This window comes from Podarcis vaucheri, assembly GCF_965113315.1.
Source record: "Podarcis vaucheri genome assembly, chromosome: 2".
NCBI classification, from domain to species: Eukaryota; Metazoa; Chordata; class Lepidosauria; order Squamata; family Lacertidae; genus Podarcis; species Podarcis vaucheri.
The window spans coordinates 87903102-87925687 of record NC_138760.1 but is presented as its reverse complement, the minus strand read 5'-3'; the positions used below and the strand labels follow the sequence as shown (position 1 = coordinate 87925687).

The 22586-nt window shown below is 42.4% G+C and overlaps 1 protein-coding gene and 1 long non-coding RNA gene across 5 annotated transcripts in view; both read right to left on the bottom strand.

The window, feature by feature from the left end:
* Positions 1-18291, bottom strand: part of CCDC66 (coiled-coil domain containing 66) — a 43391-nt gene extending 25100 nt beyond the window's left edge. The window contains exons 1-10 of one of the 4 annotated variants that reach the window (XM_082209367.1): positions 17967-18291; positions 14939-15003; positions 13986-14011; positions 13086-13527; positions 11722-11887; positions 9248-9351; positions 4212-4330; positions 3628-3801; positions 2595-2726; positions 925-1163 (exon numbers count right to left, since the gene is read on the bottom strand). In XM_082209367.1, the coding sequence (XP_082065493.1) occupies positions 925-1163; positions 2595-2726; positions 3628-3801; positions 4212-4330; positions 9248-9351; positions 11722-11887; positions 13086-13527; positions 13986-14011; positions 14939-15003; positions 17967-17977 (1478 nt within the window). In that variant the 5' untranslated portion in view covers positions 17978-18291. The remainder of the gene's footprint in view (positions 1-924; positions 1164-2594; positions 2727-3627; positions 3802-4211; positions 4331-9247; positions 9352-11721; positions 11888-13085; positions 13528-13985; positions 14012-14938; positions 15004-17966) is intronic. The other 3 variants (XM_082209364.1, XM_082209365.1, XM_082209366.1) reach the window with 3 other exon arrangements.
* The window catches only part of LOC309525531, a 382776-nt gene that overhangs the window by 100344 nt on the left and 259846 nt on the right, over positions 1-22586 (bottom strand). The gene's annotated exons all lie outside the window — the stretch shown is intronic.

Here is a 22586-nt window from a genome sequence, read left to right as displayed (position 1 = left end):
GTCTTCACAGCAGTGCAAGATTCCATGGGTCCAGGCTCTTACCCAGAGTCTGTGCTTCCTTTTGGACAATGAGGCACAGTAGAGACTGTGGTGTCTTTATGATATTTGTCTCATTTGGACATATATATAACGTGAGCCTGGCTGAAGAGAGTGCAGAGCATTCACAGCCCAAGAGGGCCCTGTTCCTTCTATTACTGCAGTCTCTGATTCCAAGGGACCACACACATTGTGTTTGCCCCTCTCTGCAGCATAAAACAGATTGCTCACCTCATGCTATGTGCTCCCTCTTCAGCTTGCAAAACTAACCCTTTTCCCTCTTTGCTTACTTCATCGCCCACTGTAATTCTGCCCCTGTATCCTGAAACACTTGTCTTTTGTCTCTGCTTACTATTTTTCACCTCAGGGAGGGCTTTTCCCATTTTCTGTCCTGCCCAGAGAGTTAACGGGCTAAAGACTGGCCGTCATTGGTCTCTGTGCCTCCAATGACCCACACTCAGCTAGCTCTGCCAAGATGGCCTGGATCATTAGCATAAGCTGAATCTAGGGGTCTCCGTGTCTGGCAAAGTTTAGTCAAACCTAGATTAATTCTAATTTATAATAAATCCAAGAATTGTAGGTAACTTACACCCACAAACTCTGGCCTATAACAATATCAACACATTGTACAGTGTAAAAACCCACCCAGAACATTTCTGCACACCTGTTATTACAGTGACAATATTTAATGTAAATTTTTATTTACTGACTTTTAATGAAATAAAACTCCTCTGAAGAAAATTATTCTAGAGTTTAGCACATAAATAGAGAATGCTAACTAAACCAAAACAAATGTACTGAACGATTTCCAAAGAGCAAACAGCATTATAATTCATTATACTAATTAAATGTTGGCATCAATTTGGGAAACCCAAGGGGGGCATTCACCTGGCTTTCTGATTTGGCTCTGAAATGTTTCCAATTGCCTTTCCTGAAATCTCCACTTCTGAAGGCGTGAGATGGCATGAAGTTGTAGGTGTAAAAGCAGTCTGGTGCTGGGGTTCAGGTAAAAGTTGAAAAATTTCAGGCTGCTTTTTATACGTTGTATTTAAAGGGTATTGTGAAAATGAATTAGCATGATTCCTGAAAGAATCAAAATGCATTGTCCACTTGTCATGCTCTTCACCCTAAAGAAAATTGAAGGAAATATATATATATATATCACTTTTATGCACATCTCAAGTTTTCTGCCAGAAGGCCCTCAAAGCAGCAAACAGTATGAATTACATTCTGTAAAAGTATGTGTGTTGAATTATTATTGTTACTATTTTAAAGGAACTATCTAAAATTTGGGAAACCTGCTTAAGTTAAGACAGTGTGAAGTACTCACATCTGAACTGACCACATCTCAGAGGGAAAACAAACCTTTTAAAACAGAGTTTGACTTACATCACTCGTTTTGCCAGTACAGTGGTACCTCAGGTTAAGTACTTAATTCGTTCTGGAGGTCCGTACTTAACCTGAAGAACCATTTTAGCTAATGGGGCCTCCTGCTGCCGCCGCGCCGCCAAAGCACGATTTCTCTTCTCACCCTGAAGCAAAGTTCTTAACCTGAAGCACTATTTCTGGGTTAGCAGAGTCTGTAACCTGAAGCGTATGTAACCTGAAGCATATGTAACCTGAGGTACCACTGTATATGTTCTTCCAGGTTGCCAGGTCACCTGACCGAGCTGGTGCTCAACTCCAGTGTGAGTCCCCCTTCCTGCTCCTCCCCCAGAATGCCCATTTTTCAGGTCTTACACCATCTTAAATTCCACCAGGCTCAGATTAGCTGGTTGGGTCCCTTCTGAGCCAGGACAGGTAATTTACAGCAGCGTAGCTCAGGTGAGCAGGAACCAGCCGGCTAAACCACTAATGTGTCATATCCTAACTCACTCCTCCCAGCAGAGCTAGGATTAGGTTTATGCCCTCAACAGTAAACTACTGAAGGCTTAGAAGCAAATCCCACAGAGATTAATAGGGTTATGAATACTCAACACTATTTAGCACTGCCCTTGTGCTCTCCCATTGTAATTTCTAAAAACATTTCTAAAAACTTGCTGACCATTGGGCTGCAAGTTACTTGGCACTAGGTCCCTTTCTGTAGGACTTTTAAATGTGCATAGTTTTGCACTCACAGCATACACCAGGCATGGGCAGATGTTTGGGACTACAATTCCCATCATCCCTAGCTAACAGTACCAGTGGTCAGGGATGATGGGAATTGTAGTCCCAAACATCTGGAGGGCCGGAGTTTGCCTATGCCTGGCATACACAATCATCCAACAGCATATTTCTCCAGCTCCTTGCTGAGGGCGCTAGATATAAATAAATAAATAAATAAATAAATAAATAGCAGAGATATTAAAGAAATGGGTACATGCTACTCCTTCCCTTGCTCTCCCAGCTCTGATATCATGTAGCACAAGGGCTTTACACATCTTATTATATACTTGATGGCCTCACTCATGGAATTCTCCATTCTCTGGGTAATTTTATTAACTGGGCCAGAGTGAAAGACATGGACAACATAAACCATTTCTCATTTCAAATTATTACCCTTCATAGACCACAGCTACCTTGGATAAATTACACTTTTCTTCAAGTTTTCGTAGTCTGTCAGCTTCTTTTTGTTTATCAAGTTCTTCAAGCCACTTCTTCTGTTGCTCACGTTTTACAGCACTAAAAGGATGCTCTACTGGTGTTGCTTCCTAAAAGAAAAAGGCAACATCTTTTACTTCCATTTACTCTCAGATTAATCCATTTGATTAGTATTTGGGCTTTACACTATAAAAGTGGGCCACTCTGTACATGCATGTGTTTGAATAATCAGAGCAACTATTTTAATACTGGGTCTTGATCACATCATTGCCATGCAGTTTTTAACAGCTGTATAAGTTCTGCTATTGGTGCTACTTATAGTGCATATGGGGAACCCACCACTAGAGGGAGACCAGATTTCTATGGGCTGTAGTTACTGGATGCACATCACATGTGATTCTGTCTTCCTAACAGCTAAAATCCATGAGCAATTTCCTGGCTCACAATAAATTTTAAAAGTAGTATTTGGTGAGTGTGTTATCTTCTTTTTTGGAAATGCAGACAAAGTAAAGGGAACACAGTTGTCCCATGACAATTTCCTTATAAAAGTTAAGGCAAGCTGGTTTTATAGACAAAATAAAAATACCTATCTGTAACTGGTTTTATAGACTGGATCCCAGCATAGCATTTCATGTCCTTTTATGTAACTAGAATAAATGACATCTTTCTTAAATATACTTTTGAGTAAAATAATATTAGTACTGTCTTGATAGTTATTAAAATGAAGTCAATTTCAGCCTCCACACATCTAGCATTCTACCACACTAGAGAGATAACATTTTCCAATTGAGAATAGCCTATGACAAAAGGACGGCAGGCAACCCCTCAAGTCTGATCTGACATGTTGGATTCTACTTCCAATCCTAAGAAGGTTAAATAATTCTACCAGTGTCCTCTGAATGATGTCTACTCAGCCAAGCTCATGAAAGCCACATTCCCAAAGCAGAGAAATGCACTGTCCAAAATTTAAGGTTTAAAAATGTGAAACACTGCATGCAAAAAAATTCTTACCCCTAACACAAATGCTGTTCGAATAGCGGCTGGTAAATCAGGAGAACTGAAACTAGAAAACTGTCCAGTTTGGCCACTTGAAACACTGGGTGAAGTTTCACTAGTCTCAGTGGTCAAAGTTCTACAAATGTGGGTATCTTCCGTTGCAGCACTGAAGTCATCTGAAAATGCCATCTACAAACAAAGTATCTTGGTGACTTCAAATGAACTGCTTTTTTCCATTGGTGTTAAAATGTAAACATGTTTCATGCAATTATATATTATTCAATTTTGTCCAGTTAAAAAATACGCACACACCCATCACCACCACTATGCATTAGGAATTACAATTAATTCTAAATGCCTTTGCGAGAGAACTCCATAAAGGGAAAGACATTTATTTAAGACGGGCCTGCAAAGATATTTGCAGTAGGACATGGAACCTCCAAATTATTTGCCTATTCTCTAAAGATGTATCAGTGTGTACAACTAAACACAAAAAGGCAGGCATATATTTTAGATAACAGCACAGGATGGAATTACAATATTGGCAAAAATATAAGCAACATTTATTGCATTGAACAAAATGGTTTGTTTATTTCTACCTGAGTCATTTGCCCCTTGTCGAAGCAACAGCTTACTGTATCCATTTTCTGCCTCAGGTGATATTTGGACTCTGTTTCCAAAGTTTCTTTCAGTTTCTTCTTGAAAGCTATCTGTTCATCTTTAAATGAGAGAAATCATCTGTGTAGTGTCTCATTGGCTCATTCTGGAAGTCACAATATCCACTGTGACAGTGGATCTGCCAGGAATAAGCCTGGGCCAGGATCAGTCCTAAGTTCAGAAACTCTCACCAGTGGGAAATGATGGCAGAGAATGCAGTAAATAAAAACTGAAGTAAAAAAAATGTTTGCCCCCCCCTCCCCAAAAGCTTAGAATTAAGTGAGTTCTAAAAATCACTGATTTATATTTTAATGTTTTAATGCCACCCTCTCCCAAGAATGCTTTGTTTAGAAGGAGATAAAAATGCCCTGTCTTCTAAATTTCAGAGCAGTACAATTTATATAGCACTTTTAGGCTGTGATTCAAAGAACACATATCTTAGAAGAAATCAATAAGAATTACTGCCTGGAAAATGCACCAATATGTATTTCATTCCCCCCCCCCCTTGTTAATACTTAGAACCACTCTGCACAGGTCAATATTTTTTATCTTCATGTTACATATGGAGATCTGTGGGCCTGACAAGATGTCTCGGGAAGTGTGCTGTCTCCCCGGGGCTAAGATCCAAGATGTAACTGAACGACTGCAAGGAATCATAAAACCCACTGACAAATACCCCTTCCTCTTGGTTCATGTGGGAACCAATGACACTGCAAGCAATAGCCTCCAGAAGATCAAAAGAGACTACGAGGCTCTCGGCAGGAAATTGAAGCAACTAAATGCACAAATTGTCATCTCATCTGTCCTCCCAGTTGAACGACGTGGCCCAGGGAGAGAGGGGAAAATAGTGGAAGTGAACAGCTGGCTTCGCAAATGGTGTAAACAGGAACGGTTTGGATTCTTAGATCACGGACTGCAGTTTCTTGAAGATGGACTTCTGGCAAGTGATGGGCTGCACCTCACAACGGTTGGGAGAAATGTTTTTGCCAAAAATCTCAGAAACCTCATCAGGAGGGCTTTAAACTGACTAATGTGGGGGAGGGAGACAGTGCTCCTGAAGGTAGGAGCCTATCAATTAATGAAGATGATCATCCAAATGTCATAGACCAAATGGAGAAAACAGCACACGGACCTAGTGGTGGGAGGAAAAAATCCTTAAATAAGAGACACGGGGGAATGATTAATGGACTTCAATGTCTGTACACTAATGCGCAAAGCATGGGAAATAAACAAGATGAGCTTGAGCTCTTGGTACAGCAAACTAAATATGACATAATAGGCATCACTGAAACCTGGTGGGATAAGTCCCACGATTGGAATGTAATAATGGGGGGATACAATCTATTTCAGAGAAACAGACCAGACAAGAAAGGAGGAGGAGTGGCGTTATATGTCAGGGATGTGTATACCTGTGAAGAGATCCAAGATTTAGATCCTCAAAGCCAAAGTGAGAGCATTTGGGTCAAAATTAAGGGAGAGAAGAATAACAGAGACCTCATTGTGGGAGTTTACTATAGATCCCCAAGCCAAACGGAGGACATAGATGATGCCTTCCTGGAACAGATGGCCAAGCATGCAAAAGGAAGGGAGATAGTAGTAATGGGGGACTTCAATTACCCGGATATTTGTTGGACGTCAAACTCAGCCAAGAGCATAAGGTCAAACAGATTCCTCACTGGCCTTGCAGACAACTTCATTGTCCAGAAAGTGGGAGAAGCAACAAGAGGAACAGCCATTTTAGATCTGGTCCTAACCAATGTTGATGACCTGGTTAGTGAGGTAGAAGTGGAAGGATCATTAGGCGCGAGTGATCATGCTCTTCTGAAGTTTACTATACAGCGGAAAGGAGCAGCCAAGCATACTAGGACTCAATTTCTTGACTTTAAGAAAGCCGACTTCATAAAACTTAGGGAAGTGCTGGGTGAGATCCCATGGACAACAATACTAAAAGGAAAGGGAGTTCATGATGGCTGGGAGTTTGTTAAGAGGGAGATACTAAAAGCACAACGTCAGGCAATACCAATGAGACGGAAACATGGAAGGTGCCTAAAGAAGCCAGGGTGGCTATCTAAAGAACTTTTAACTGAATTAAGATTAAAAAAGGATGTGTACAAAAAATGGAAAAGGGGGGAAACCACCAAAGAGGAATTCAAACAAATAGCCAGCACATGTAGACACAAAGTCAGAAAAGCTAAAGCACAGAATGAACTCAGGCTTGCTAGAGAGGTTAAAAGCAACAAAAAAGGCTTTTCTGGGTATGTTCGTAGCAAAAGGAAGAACAAAGAAACTGTGGGGTCACTCAGAGGAGAAGATGGTGAAATGCAAACAGGGGACACAGAAAGGGCTGAACTACTCAATGCCTTCTTTGCCTCAGTCTTCTCCGATAAAGAAAACAATGCCCGACCTGAAGAATTTGGAGCAAATGATTCAGCAAAGGAAACACAGCCCAGAATAACTAAGGAGATAGTACAAGAATATTTGGCTAGTTTAGATGTATTCAAGTCTCCAGGGCCAGATGAACTGCATCCAAGAGTATTAAAAGAACTGGCAGATGTGATCTCAGAACCACTGGCAGTCATCTTTGAGAATTCCTGGAGAACAGGCGAAGTCCCGGCAGACTGGAGGAGGGCAAATGTTGTCCCTATTTTCAAAAAGGGGAAAAGAGAGGACCCAAATAATTACCGCCCAGTCAGTCTGACATCAATAGCAGGGAAGATTCTGGAGCAGATCATTAAGCAAACAGTCTGTGAGCACCTAGAAAGGAATGCTGTGATCACCAATAGTCAGCATGGATTTCTGAAAAATAAGTCATGTCAGACTAACCTGATCTCGTTTTTTGACAGAATTACAAGCCTGGTAGATGAAGGGAACGCAGTGGATGTAGCCTACCTTGATTTCAGCAAGGCATTTGACAAGGTGCCCCATGATATTCTTGTAAAGAAGCTGGTAAAATGCGGTCTTGACTATGCTACCACTCAGTGGATTTGTAACTGGCTGACTGACCGAACCCAAAGGGTGCTCATCAATGGTTCCTCTTCATCCTGGAGAAGAGTGACTAGTGGGGTGCCACAGGGTTCTGTCTTGGGCCCAGTCTTATTCAACATCTTTATCAACGACTTGGATGATGGACTCAAGGGCATCCTGATCAAATTTGCAGATGACACCAAACTGGGAGGGGGCAGGATCACACTTCAAAACGACCTTGACAGATTAGAGAACTGGGCAAAAATAAACAAGATGAATTTTAACAGGGAGAAATGTAAAGTATTGCACTTGGGCAAAAAAAATGAGAGGCACAAATACAAGATGGGTGACACCTGGCTTGAGAGCAGTACATGTGAAAAGGATCTAGGAGTCTTGGTTGACCACAAACTTGACATGAGCCAACAGTGTGACGCGGCAGCTAAAAAAGCCAATGCAATTCTGGGCTGCATCAATAGGAGTATAGCATCTAGATCAAGGGAAGTAATAGTGCCACTGTATTCTGCTCTGGTCAGACCACACCTGGAGTACTGTGTCCAGTTCTGGGCACCACAATTCAAGAAGGACACTGACAAACTGGAACGTGTCCAGAGGAGGGCAACCAAAATGGTCAAAGGCCTGGAAACGATGCCTTATGAGGAACGGCTAAGGGAGCTGGGCATGTTTAGCCTGCAGAAGAGGAGGTTAAGGGGTGATATGATAGCCATGTTCAAATATATAAAAGGATGTCACATAGAGGAGGGAGAAAGGTTGTTTTCTGCTGCTCCGGAGAAGCGGACACGGAGCAATGGATCCAAACTACAAGAAAGAAGATTCCACCTAAACATTAGGAAGAACTTCCTGACAGTAAGAGCTGTTCGACAGTGGAATTTGCTGCCAAGGAGTGTGGTGGAGTCTCCTACTTTGGAGGTCTTTAAGCAGAGGCTTGACAACCATATGTCAGGAGTGCTCTGATGGTGTTTCCTGCTTGGCAGGGGGTTGGACTCGATGGCCCTTGTGGTCTCTTCCAACTCTATGATTCTATGATTCTAACAATGAAGAATCTACCCATAACCAGAGAAGCAACCATTTACTCAGTTTGACAAGTGAACTGCATGCTGGGGCCCCAATCCATATTTATACAGGCTTTAACCATTGGAAGCCTACTGAAGCCCCATTCCAGTTTGGTCCTTCCACACCTTCCATTTGCACTGTGTAAAATTGCCTTATGGGGATGCAGGTGGCGCTGCGGTCTAAACCACAGAGCCTAGGGCTTGCTGACTGGAAGGTTGGCGATTCGAATCCCCGCGACGGGGTGAGCTCCCATTGCTCGGTCTCTGCTCCTGCCCACCTAGCAGTTCGAAAGCATGTCAAAGTGCAAGTAGATAAATAGGTACCGCTCCGGTGGGAAGGTAAACAGCGTTTTCATGCGCTGCTCTGGTTTGCCAGAAGCAGCTTAGTCATGCTGGCCACATGACCCGGAAGCTGTCTGTGGACAAACACCGGCTACCTCGGCCTATAGAGCAAGATGAGCGCCGCAATCCCAGGGTCATCCGCTACTGGACCTAGTGGTCAGAGGTACTTTACCTTTACTAAAATTGCCTTTGGAACTTGCAATTTACTTTTAAATAAACCATTCACACTAACTGACTGAATGGCATCACATCCAATATGGCCCTAAGTGGAAATTTAAACAGTCACTGTGGTTCAGTCTTGTAGTTACATTAGTTTGAAGGCTTATAAAAATTGCATATATTTTAGGTAACAGTTATTTTTATTTGCTTGACACATACAACTAAGTGGGGAGAAATCAAAATGTTTAAACGTCAAGCTCCTTTACTTTAAATATCGCATTAATAGCACCACAAAAAACACCACTATGGTATAAAGCTTGCAGATTGATCATATTCCACCCCCTTGTATACAGTTAACTACAGCAACAATATCTATTTGTAAAATGAGGTGGCTGTTTAACAATTAATTGCACACTATAGAAATGCAGTTAATTACACTGTACCTAGTTCCTTCTTCCACTGAGACTTCTTCGCATCTAATAAGGTTTTGTCCCTTTCTCTTTCTCCCAAAGCACTAAATATATCAGCTGGTTTCCACGAATTCCTGCTGAAGAAAATCAAAAGAGGTTTTAAAGCTCAATTATTAAAGTAACTGCTAATCATATTGGGTTGACTCTAGATTTTGCTCTCCAGGAAGAAGTGGGGATGATGCTACTTTTGCTGAATCTCCCCACCAGCCTCAGCCAGCCTAGCAGTACTTAGCACCACCTCCCACCCTGTTCCAGGATGTTGAGGAGAAGGGAAATGGTTAAAGTTAGTTCCCCCTGAGATGTTGGACATAATATTATGATGGCTGACTGGGAAGTTATGGACCACTGGTATGAAGTTTACGGCATGTAATGCCTTAAAAAAGAATTTAATGAAAATGATTTATAGGTGGTACATAACACCAGTCAAGCTTGCAAAAATCTATCATTTGCCCGATAATAAATGTTGGAAATGTAATGAAACTGAAGGTACATTCTTTCACCTTTGGTGGACATGCCCAAAGATTAAGGCATTCTGGGAGATGATCTATAATGAAATGAAAAAGGTATATAAATATACCTTTCTGAAGAAACCAGAGGCCTTTCTCCTGGGCATGGTCGGCCAATTGGTGTCAAAGAAAGATAGAACTTTCTTTATGTATGCCACAACAGCAGCAAGAATACTCATTGCAAAATACTGGAAGACACAAGATCTACCTACCAGGGAAGAATGGCAGATGAAGTTGATGGACTATATGGAACTGGCGGAAATGACTGGCAGAATTCGAGACCAGGGAGAAGAGTCGGTGGAAGAAGATTGGAAAAAATTTAAAGTATACTTACAGAAACATTGTAAAATTAAAGTGTGTTAGAAGGATGCGGGGATGAATTAACATGGTTTTAGTAGAAATGCAACAAAGAATTAAGTAAAAGTTGATTGATATTGGGTTAAATTGAAAAAAATTAAGGTTAGATCGTTAAAACTATAGAATCAAAATTGAGAAAGATGGGAAGAACTTGCTGAAATAGTGAATTGAACTAGAATACAAAAAAAGGGAGGTGTGAGGAGGTCGATGAAATAAGTTAAGGAAAGGCAAAGACATGGAATATTGGATGTGTTTTTTAGCTTCTTTTTTGTCTGGTTTTTTTGCTGTATTATTGTATGGTTTTATATGTTTTAAGTGTTTTGTTATTGTTTTTTCTACTTTATTGTTATTTCTTTTTTTCTTCTGTAACTTTTAAATTTTTAATAAATATCATTTAATAATAAAAAAGTTAGTTCCCCCTGTAGTATCTCTCCACTGCATGAAAAGCCCTCCTGGAAGGTGAAGTCTGAATCCAACCCTTTGAGAATGATAGAATCAGAGCTGGGAGACTCCAGACAGGCTCATGCTGATATAATCCTTACAGCACTTCCAACTTGGTACAGGGTATATCAAATACAGTATCTTTTGACTAGCTACTTGCCTAGTAACTCCCCACTAAAGAAACAGACTAAGGCTGCATTCCTAACCCCACTTAACTCTGAATAAGCCCCTCTGAATTCAACAGGACTTATGTCCGTGTACAAAAGATTGGCATTGCCCTGTAAATATTTGACTAAAAAATAAAGGACCAAATGAAACTAGTCTCTATGTTCATTTGCATAATATCCTCAATAACTGCATCCAAGAGCATCTGATCATATGTAGTGTTCAAGTGACCAGTATGTATATTTTGAGATATAGGCTTGTGTTCAACGTAGCGCTAAGGAGATCATTTTATCAGCGCGAGCATTTCTGCTTGCCCAACAAAATGCTCTCCCCTCTCCTCTCCCTGCATGCTGTTTAGGGTGTTTGCCCAACCTTCCTCAGTAGATTTGGGGAGGAAATGGGAGAAACTCCCATTGCACTAGTGGGCATCCTTGCACTGGCTTCTTTTAGCACAAGTTAGATGACAAAGCCCCATAGGTTTTCATGCAAGTATTCCTATATCATTCTATAGGGCTGGGCGCTATATACCGTACTGGCCTGAATATAAGCTGCACCTTTAAAATTGGAGGGGGGAAATGAAAAGAAGAAAAAATACCCGAATATAAGCAACTCCATTCCTCGCTGCTCCTGGCTGCATACCGGGCAGGGGGGGAGCCGGGCTACGTTGCCGGTGGCCTTTCCCCTTCCTCTTTCTCTCCCTTCCTGGCCTTGGGGGAGAGAATGGGGGACTACGTGCGCTCCTGGCACTGTTGGCCTCGCACTCCTGGCTGCATACCATAAAGTTGTGAATATAAGCCGCACTTAAACTTTTCATGGTCAGAATTTGGGGGGAAAGTGTGTCTTATATTCGGGCCAATATGGTATTATGCTGTGTAAAAGGGTCTATCCACTGTATATCATGAAGCAGTCTTTTTCAAAGCATTCATATTATTTAAAAAATTCAAATAATCTGAATTTGAGTTTAAAAGACCTACATACGCGATAGCTTTCTGTTCAGCCTGCTTGGATATTCCTTGGTTTTTGTTTGAAATGAAACTATGTTCACTTGGAACAGATGGAACTTCACCAGCCTTTTGGAGTAATCCCATTATGTTTTCTTCTGTGGGCTGATCAGCAGGAATGTTGCTATCTGCAGTGCTTGTTACTGGAAAAGAAAAAGTACCATTGAAAATTAATGCTGCGGTAGATTTTGTCCTTATTTCCTAGCCTATGTACAATCCTTTCAGAAACCATTAAAAGTCAGCTAAATTACATTTAGGGTTACATCCAAAGTTGCTGTTTTTACTTAAGGGAGATATCCCTAAATCCCTTTTCTGATGAAACTGTGATGCCAAGACTTCTAACCATATTTACTTGTAAATGAAACACTAGTGCATTAATGTGTTTTTGGAATATTCAGCATACTTATGCCTGTGAACCAACTCACAGTTACTTTTTAAACTTTGAATTTAAATGGAAAAAATCAAGTACATTACATTGCCATTTATTGTGAAGGGCACATAAAAACAGAAGCAGGGACCTAATACTCCCCATTTTATGATGATGTAGATTATTGCAGGAAAGCCTGCAAAATATGGACCAGCTCTGAAGTTGAAAGCAGGCACAAATATAAACTAGATACTATTTTCATCACAAGTGTAAAGTACCATTAAGCCCTATGAGTGGCTAGTTGCAAACCTAGAGCCACTTATTTGGAAATAAGTCCCACTTAAAACATGGGACATACAGCTGAATAGACAGTAATTTGACTGTATTGTAAGAATGCATTTTCAGACCTTTCTCCAACCTAGCAAAGTTTTATGTCAGTCAGAATCTGGTAAGGTAGGAAGCACAAGGTATATCAGTTGGTACTAAGAACTTACATGATTTAACTTGGTTGGGAAAGACCTATTTTATAGCATTTAGAGATTCACAGAAATAAGAGCAATATTTATAAAAGTTTACACCAAAATGAATTCAGATAAATGCAAATAACTTCTGAAAACCAGTCTACTATACTGTGAATAAGTACAGTACAAATTAGATAATACAGTATTCCATATCAGACCTTTATGAGGACATCACAACAAGAATCAAACTGCATTAAGATCTAAATTTAAATGAAACATGACTTCTTTTCTAAGCCCAAACAATGGACCATATATTTCACTAAATAAATAATATGGCTATGAGAACCACTAAAAAGCCATTCAACAATAAAATAATTTTCTAGTTTTTGATCCAACAGTGGCTTATTTGATCATTTTATTTTGATGTAAGCATCTCATTACTTTCCAAGCATCAGACTTATTTTAAAATAATCAGAAAATAATTTGGTTCTGTGTAGAAAATAAATATCTTACTTCTTTTCTCCTTCTTTTCATCCTGAAGCTGAGAGGTTCCTGTAGTTGCTTCTTTTACAGCCATCAAAATCTGTTCAAGCTGCTGTTGCGTTAAACATACCAAATTGTCCCTTAGCTCCTCAACGGAAACAGGATGTTTTTTGAGCTTCTTGTTTGATTCCAGAGGTTTCTTAATTGAAATTCTGGTGTTACTTGGCTTTGCAGTTGTGTTCTCTTTTTGAATGATAAAGGTGCTGTCTTTATTGCAAGGTTCTTTGGATGAATCCTTAGTAGATATCAACGTTTCACTATTTTTCCCATCTTTTGTCAGGGACAGTCTTGATCCCACTTTCTGTTTCGTAAAACATTCACTCTTTTCACAGGAAGTGTGCAATGATTTCAGAATATGCCCATTCTGTTTTGTTCTCAATGTATGTTTAAATGTTTTGTTTTTATTACACATCTGTTAAGACAACAATAATGAGCTTATTAGAATACCCTCCAAAAACTGAAGCTGTTTTTCTAAGCCATGCTGATGAAATGGTTTTCAGTTGTTCCAGCCAAGGAAGTAGGTCCACTCTTGAAAAATTAATTTTAGATTTACAGCCTATTTCAAAGGAGGCTGTACTGGAGAAACACAAGAGGTTCAAGCAGAAAAACAGATTATTTTCTCATCTCAATACTGAAACAAATGCTAGCATGCGAACTAATTTAAAGGCCATTTGACCAGAGTCCAACAAAACTTACAAGTAATTCTGCATGCCCAAATTGGCTTTAAATTAGGGGTTTACAAAAAGCCATCCAATTCACGCAACTGGAGGGGCTGTCAAAAGCAGTTTGTGATATGGCATTGAAGACTGACTTTAGGGAATGCAAAATCAGCTTATGCAAAATAAAAAGTACACTTTTAAGAAAACTTACCTTTACACTTGGTTTGGATTTACTCACTGTGAAAGAAAAATACATAAGAATGAGAACAAGGTCTAGGGCAATGTCAGCTTATAACAGGGGAAATGATATCAGCTGGAAAAAATATCAGTGGCAGTGTGGCTAAACCCTTTATGTGCAAAGAGAACAAGCACTAGATGAGGTGCTCCTCCATTGCTCATTTGTGCCCTCCTCCTCTTCCTTTCGTGCACTAACTTAAGCATTAAGTTACATTAAACCAGAGTCCCAGTCATGTCCGACCCAGAGAAATCTGGCTTAATGCCTGCTAACAAACCAAGAAAATAAGCCAGAATTGGTTAACTCAGGAGCTTATTCTCAAGTAACTATGAAGGACTGTAGTCTTAACATTTCTGTAGAATTCGTGTACACCCAAATTATTTATTTATTATAGTTATCTGTCTCTCTCTCTTTTTTTAAATCACAAAGCGACTTACATTTTAAAAAATAAATAAATCCAAATACTGGTGAATACTGGTCTCTACAGCCGCAGCACGCATTGCAACCTTGCAACAGTTTTACTTCACCCCCAAAGGTGTCTCCTGAGACAAATGGATGCCAACAATACCAAGTGTGGCTGTTAGTCCACCTAGGCCAGAGTTGTCTACAGGCACTGCTCTTCAGTTTCAGGCATAAAGCCTGCTATACAATTCTTTTAACTGGAAATGCTAGGGATTGAACCTGGGAAAGCAGATACTCTATCACTGAACTATAGTCACTCCCTGAGAACTACACCTGTTGTGTTCTGTGAATTGTGGCCAGTGTCTTCACAATGCCTATGTGCTGCTGTAATCAAACCACAGTAGTTTGTGGTTTGAATAGAACACATCTCACGCATGTATTTAAAAGTCTGTTATGAAACTCATTTTGTCTATACAAAGACTGTAGTAAATCTTAATATTGACCATTATACATAAAAGTAATCATACCACAAGGTGCCACTATCAGTCTAGGTTTTCCATCCAGTATTTCAGTTTCAAGCTTTAAACCATCCCTGTAATATAAAAGAAAGTAAAATGTGTCTATAATTGCAATTTTGATGGGGAAAGACAGAGCATAATTTTTAAACAGTAATCATGAACCAATGACACCCATTTCCAATTTAAATATTGTCACAACAGTAAAGATATAAACTAAACACTGCCATCAAACGAAACACCGCCATTAAAGAGCAAAAGGGAGAAGATGGAAACTTGAAGCAACTTATAAGCAAATGTGGACACATGGAATAGAACAGGACACCCTCTCCAACACAGCACCACCTTCTGAGACTACTGTAGCCACTGTAACATCATGCATTCTAGGCCCAGCCAAGTCAACTGGGTCAGAGGGTGAGAACTAGAGATTGGGCTATTACAGAGGGGACTCTATGATATTCCCTTCCTGGCACATGTTTTTGAGACAGCTCATCTGTTTTCCTTCACTTTTAATTGAAAAGTTTTGTTCCGAAGTCTGTTTCCAGAGGATTTACTGGGCATTTACTGAATTGTATACAGTAAATCCACAATTTACACACATTTAATTGTATACAGTAAAACCACAAGTTACACACATTTAAGTTGTGAACATTCAACTTTATGCATGCAGTGGAAATAAATAAATAGGGAGCAGAAAGGGGGTGGGTGTCAGGGGGGAAAAACTTTGGGAATCCCAACTGCCAATGAACCCAATGTGTATTGACTATACATTATTTTGGCTTTAGGCACAATCCATGGAACATAATCCCACTTAAATTGCAGGCTTACTGTATTTAAATTCTGCAACATGTTTTTTATGTTTTAAATTTTATTAGAAAAAGTATATAAGTTACATGTAAGCCAGCTTGGTAGTGCTAGTCTTGAAAGGCTGCTTAGAAATACTGGAAATAAAGGACATCATGTTCAGTGGTAAAGAAACCCACTGGTTGTAGCTCCAATCCATTTCCCAGCATAACTCATCCACCAGGGTGACCATCCCTAAACTAGGCATGAAACCAGATTAGAACAGAAAAAAGGGGCTGCAACCTGAACTCCCCACCCCCACCTCATGGACCATTTTGACAGATGGGCAGAGCCACCAACCGGTAAATCACCCAACATCACCATGAAGTCAGATGACATCAAAGGAAATAATGGGAGTGTGCTCCCTATTCTTTTATTTCTTCCTTGGATTCAAACTGTGCTGGCAAAGGAAGATCCAAGCACCACTTGCAGCAGCAATGACCTCCACTTGGTAACTCTGGTCAGCTGCAGGCTTGTAGTCAGCATTGAATATGAACTTAGGGATGACTGCAAGTCTCACTTGCAACTGCTGTTTACTCCACTTTGGAACCTGCATCAGTTGGGAGCGCCAAGTGGAGCTGATTATTCAATGATCTGCATTTGGTGCCATATTTAAAAGGAGGAACTATTCTGAGCACACTCTAATGCTCCTGGTTGTTCCCTGCTGCTGTAGTATTACCTGCCCCACACCTGATGTTAGGTGTGATGTCAGGTGTGGGACAGGTGGGAACAGCTTGGGCCATCAATGACTGAAGGTTTTCCTCCATTAACTGCTGCTCACCAGTTCCCAAGCTGGCAACCTTACACATAACAGCCTAAATCCAGCACGGGTATTAGGCAAATCTAAATAGATTTATTTTAATGGCCTCTGGGAAATCTAGCTGTGTTAGATTGGGGGTAGTGTAAACATTAAAAAAGCCTGCTGGATCAGTTCAAAGTCCCATGTATTTCACCTTGGACAAACATGGGAAGTTTGCAAGCAGAACCTGAGCACATTATTATTATTAGTTGTAGCTCTGGTCCATGGGGTCACGAAGAGTCGGACACGACTAAACGACTAAACAAACAAACATACCACCATTCACCTGAAGAACTCAGGGTAGTTCACAGTATAAAAATACAAGATAAGAACAAAAAATAAATATAAACAGAAAAAGAAATAAAACAAAACAATAACCACCTTCCCCCCCCCAAACACATTTAGAAGGATATAGGATTTATCCCCACTTGCAATTCACAAAAACCGGAATTCAGAGGCGAGTTGCCTCCTACAGTGGAGGTAAAATACCGCCATCATGGCTAGAAACCATTGGCAGCTTTATCCTCCGTTAATTTGTCTAATCTCCTTTGAAAGCCACCTGACCTGATGGCCATCACTACATCTTGTGGGAGTGCACCTATGTGCAGAAACCTCCTAGCTCGTTTTTATAGCAAATGAGTACAGTGGTACCTCGGGTTAAGTACTTAATTCGTTCCGTAGGTCCGTTCTTAACCTGAAACTGTTCTTAACCTGAAGCACCACTTTAGCTAATGGGGCCTCTTGCTGTCACCGCGCTGCCAGAGCCCAATTTCTGTTCTCATCCTGAAGCAAAGTTCTTAACCCGAGGTAATTTTTTGGGTTAGCGGAGTCTGTAACCTGAAGCGTATGTAACCCGAGGTACCACTAGTAAACTGTGTCACCAAAATTTATTGGAAGGTTTTTAGAGGGTAACGCTTTCTAAGATGCGCGCCGGTGTGTGTGTGTGTATGTGTGTGTGTATATATATATGTATATGTGTGTGTGTGTGTGTGTGTGTGTGAGAGAGAGAGAGAGAGAGAGAGAGAGAGAGGGAGGGAGAGGGAGAGAATCTCGTGTGCTGGGGGAGTTGTAAGGCAACCCGGACACGAAGCAGGTCTTGAAGCTCCCACAGCACCCATCCTTTGTCCAGGTGTGCACAGATTGTGACACACAGTAACTGGCGGCGCAATAACCTTGTCGGTTATTTCATGGGTGGGAGGCTTCAGGTTCTGGGGTCCGGGGCTTGAGCCTCGTGCCCCCCCCCCCCGCTCGAAAGGTTCAAAAGGAAGCCTCTCCGTGGTGGCCACAAGGAGGGAGCCACGTACATGACACACGCGACTGCCTGCCTGCCTGCCTGCCAGCCACCGACCCACCCACCCACCCACCCAACCAGCGCAGGGAGAAGAGGGCTCTTCTTACCCCAGATTCATGGCTCTTTCCTCCGCTCTGTACGGCAGGCACAGAAACCCAGGAGGGACTCAGCAGCAGCAGGGCGGCAGGAGGAGGAGGAAGCGCACAGAGCAGTCCCTCGGGGACACTGAGCCTGGGCTGATCCCCGCTTAATGTGTGTACGTCGGTTGCTGCTACCGCACAATGAGAGGGGAGCTGATAGGGCCAGGGCCGCTGCGGACTTCTCGCCAATGAGCTGTGCTCACACTCAGCGGGTCGCGCTGCCTGGCTGCGAGGCATTGTGGGAGTTGGAGTCCGGCCGAATCTTGAGGGCTTCCCCTCCCCTCCTTTTCCTCCTTCCCGCCCGCTTTCCTTCCCGCTCTCGAGTGGCGCGCGCAACGGGAGGCGGAGAGCAGGAAGCCGTTAGGAGGCGCGCGCGTCTCCCCCCCCCACCTCCCTGGCGGGGCCGAACGTTCCTCCCAAGGGTGACCTGGCACTATTTCGCCCCTGCGGAGGAGTCATGCTGTTCCCCTGAGGGTTGCTTGCGACCTGTCTCTCCCTCAGATGCATATAAATAAATAAATCACGACAAATCACGTCTCTCCTGGTTCTAGGCAACGTCTTGAGAATGTTTAGTTGCCAGTGGTGCCGAGGACTGAAATAATAGAATCAGGAACGAAGCCTAACCTGACACAAAAAATTACTACTACTACTATCATGATTGTCATGGCTGTATTGGGCACTTGTGTGCAGCACAGCTTGTCTGATAAAATAAATCAGCAAAATCAAATTTGTTGTCACCCCTAAAAGTCCCCCCCCCCAACTTACATCACTACTAGGAATTCAAAATTCTTTGTGGAAGTAGCACCTATGATAAAATATGTTTAGAAAAGATGCAAAATGCTCTTTCTACAAGCAGTGGCGTAGCGTGGGTTGTCAGCACCCGGGGCAAGGCAAGTAATTTGCGCCCCCTAACCCGTGGATTTGCGCCCCCTAACCCTAACCCCCAGATGTTGCGCCCGATGCGGCCGGCCCCCCCTGCACCCCCCACGCTACACCACTGTCTACAAGTGTACTCCCAAGATCCCACAAACAAGTAATTGGGACTGCTGAAAGAGGCTATGGGAAATTTGAGCAAAGGCATATGTGGAAATTATGCAGAAAACAAAATAGCAATTTATTAAAAATAAGAATACATAGAAATGGTTAGTTGATTCTGTAAATTGGCAAAAGTATACAAATCCTCAAAGGTTTGAACAGTATCCATGCTTACTTTTTCATCACAGTATTGTATCTTCTCAACCACCACCAGGGCCTGGTGGCAGGTGCTTCCTTCCATTAAAGGTAAAGGACCCCTGACAGTTATGTCCAGTCACAGACGACTCTGGGGTTGCGGCGCTCATCTCGCTTTACAGGCCGAGGGAGCCAGCGTTTGTCCACAGACTGTTTTTCCGGGTCATGTGGCCAGCATGACGAAGCAGTGTCTGGTGCAACAGAACACCGAAACCAGAGCAGTGCATGGAAACACTGTTTACCTTCCCGCCGGACCGGTAGCTATTTATCTACTTTCACTTTTTGGTGTGCTTTCGAACTGCTAGGTTGGCAGAAGCTGGGACTGAGCAACAGGAGCTCACCCTGTTGCGGGGATTCGAACTGCCGACCTTCTGATCGGCAAGCCCAAGAGGCTCAGTGGTTTAGACCACAGCACTACCTTCCACTAGCAAGCATTATATCAGGATGCATCAGAGAAAGGATACAGGCCCACCATACTCTAGCCAGGCTTCTCCCACCATCAACTGTCACCTGGTAGCTCTACATGCTTCTGTATCAGAGAATGGAAGAGAAGGAAACGGGTGCTAGCTCCTGTTTCACTGTGCTCGTTGTTTTATTTATTATTTTTAAATTTACTGGTTGCTGTTTTAAAACCCAGGCAATTCAAAGCAATTTGCAATATATAAACAAACACACATTAAAACCAGCTTCAAAGAAAAACATAGAAAAACCTAACAATCCTATTTGTAAAAGGCACAGTTAAAACAAGATGGTCTCTGGCGTCACAGCCTCAGCTTCTGTAGCTGGAGTCAGTCAGGGACCTGCCATTTCAGCAGCGGCGGAGCTTCATGCTCCGGCACCAGGGGGGGGGCGGAGAGCCGGTGGGGGTATGGCGTGTGTCCCAGGGGCGTGGCATGCCGCCTGCAGGGACATGGTGCCCAGTGCAGGCGGGGGGCAGCCGCAATGGCAACCCACCAGGATCACGCTGCCGGGGGCAGTGTGCTCCCCCCGCTCCCCTCTTCCTCCACCAGTCCCTTTCAGACCAGGTGGGAAAAGGCCTGCAAGGCAAGGAGCAGGTCTTCCAGGACTCACAGCCAACATGGTTAAACAGATTTTTGAGGCAGATTGACTTTTCTTTAGATCCAAGCTGCAAATGAGCTCCAAAGAGTAAAGGAGAGGAAGGCTATGACTGAGAACAAAAGATACAAGTCCCTTGGCGACTGAAGTAAAAACAGTTAATGAGACCCTTGAGGGATGAGTTTGCAAGCCAAAGAGCAGCTTCGTAGCCTTGTGTGCTACTCCCTCTGTGAGTTCCAATAGGTGCTTGCAAGGCTCAGAGTAGGATGTGTCTCCAAAGCCATCTGATCCCAATAAAAGTCTGGGAACAAGTACATTAGAAATACACCAGAGAGGTGACAATTTCCAAATGCCCGCTGATACTTCAATTAGTAGTCTATGTATTACTGTATTGCAGTGTTTCCCAACCTTTTTTGGGCAAAGGCACACTTGTTTCATGAAAAAAATCTCGAGGCACACCACCATGCCAGATGGGGAAAGGTCACTTTTTACTTATGTAAAAAAAAAATTAAAAAAATAGTAACAGCATAGAAGGTAATGGTTAGGCTAGCATCCCTCTTCCAAATATGCTATCCCTCTCCCATCTGCCATCTGAATTGGTACTATTCTGGGTCAACTTACTCTGCTGCATGTGTAGATGAAAATGGCACCAAGTGTAGGGGAGGGGGCAGAACAGGTTTCAGATACAGGATATTAAGCATACACGTACTTCAGATTGAACTGGTTGCTTGCTTTGCAAGTTTTCATTTCCCAAATGACTGCCTTGGCAAGCGCAATACCTACCAGGCTCAACGCCGGTCTCGCGCTGCCACTTCCCGCGCTCTCAAGGACCCAGGAGGAGGAAGGCGTGAAGGGAATCCCGAAGGCGCGAAAACCTTCCGCCTGCGACAGCCCAGTAGGCCGGCCGAAGCGAGCGGCGATGGGATGTGGGAGGGAGCTTGCTCGCCGCCCCGCGTGTGCCTATGTGGGGCACGTTACAGCCCCGTGATGTCAGCGCCACGCAGGCAGCCAGGCAGGCAGACGGCGAGAGCTCCGTGCTGGGCGGCCTCTCCTCGCCGCCGCCACCCCGCCTCTCGCCGCCCGACTCACCCGCCTCCCTCCCACAGCACACCAGGCAACGTCTCGCGGCACACTAGTGTGCCGCGGAACACCGGTTGGGAAACACTGCTGTATTGTAATGTCCTGCTTTCCTAGAATCATCTTCTTCCATTCTTTTTGTTTGCTTGCTTCTCTGTACATTGTCAAGTGTAAAAAAAATATTTTTCCTTTTATTTTATTTCTGAAATATTTCATTTCTTCATTCATTGGTTTATTTCTATATCCCTTTATGGCCCAAAGGCCCCCAGAGCAGCTTAAGACCAGCCACACTTTATACATTTGCGAGCTGCATTCATGCTCTCACCCCAAAATACAGCTCCCCAGCACTCTCCCTGTCCTTTAGAAGCCATATTGACTCACATTCGCCACCCCACACCTCTGCTGTCAGCCACTCCAAGTCTCTCTCCTTGGAGCAAGGCCATCCACCAACAGTTGCTCAATTCCATAGGTGTTACATTGCAAAAATAAGGCTGCAGTTCTCAGCACTCAAACAAGAGAGTAGGTCCCATTGAACTCTAAGAAGTACTGATGAGTAAAAGTTCTTAGGACTGCAGCATAAAACATTGATGGCTTTAATCCTCATGAAATGTACTGTATGTGAATCTGTTAAAACTGACTGAACCTTTTGTTAAGGTAATAATGGAACTAGAAGTTAGAAGGTAACTACTAAGGTGAACACTTAACGGAATCCACATTTTAATCGATAAGTTTGCTTGTATACGGATTGCACTTTGCTTTAAGAAGAGCACATAAATAGATTATGTATCTGAAAACTATAACGAAAATGTGAGTCCAAGGGCTATTTTTAAAAGATCAGGATGCTTAATCTCTTGCTATCTTTGTTTCAATCAGCAGGTGGCAGAAGATTCAAGGATATTCTGCACATTGCAAGGAGGATAATAATAGAATCATAAAATCATATGAAAGCACTGACATTTTAAAATGTTTTTCAAAATATTTTTAGTATGAGTTAATAGCTCCAACTGACTAAGATGAAGGTAATTTCATAAAGGGATATTATTTAAACACTCCTATGTGGTATTCTTTTTGGAAGTGAAACCTCCACTCTGAGCCTGCAGGAAATACTTTACGTATTGTTCACTGCAATAGCCTCATGTAAATCCATACAAACATCTATTATTATGAGTGGGCTCAAAATCCAAATGTTTGGGGGGTGGGAATTGAAACACCCACCTAGCAAGC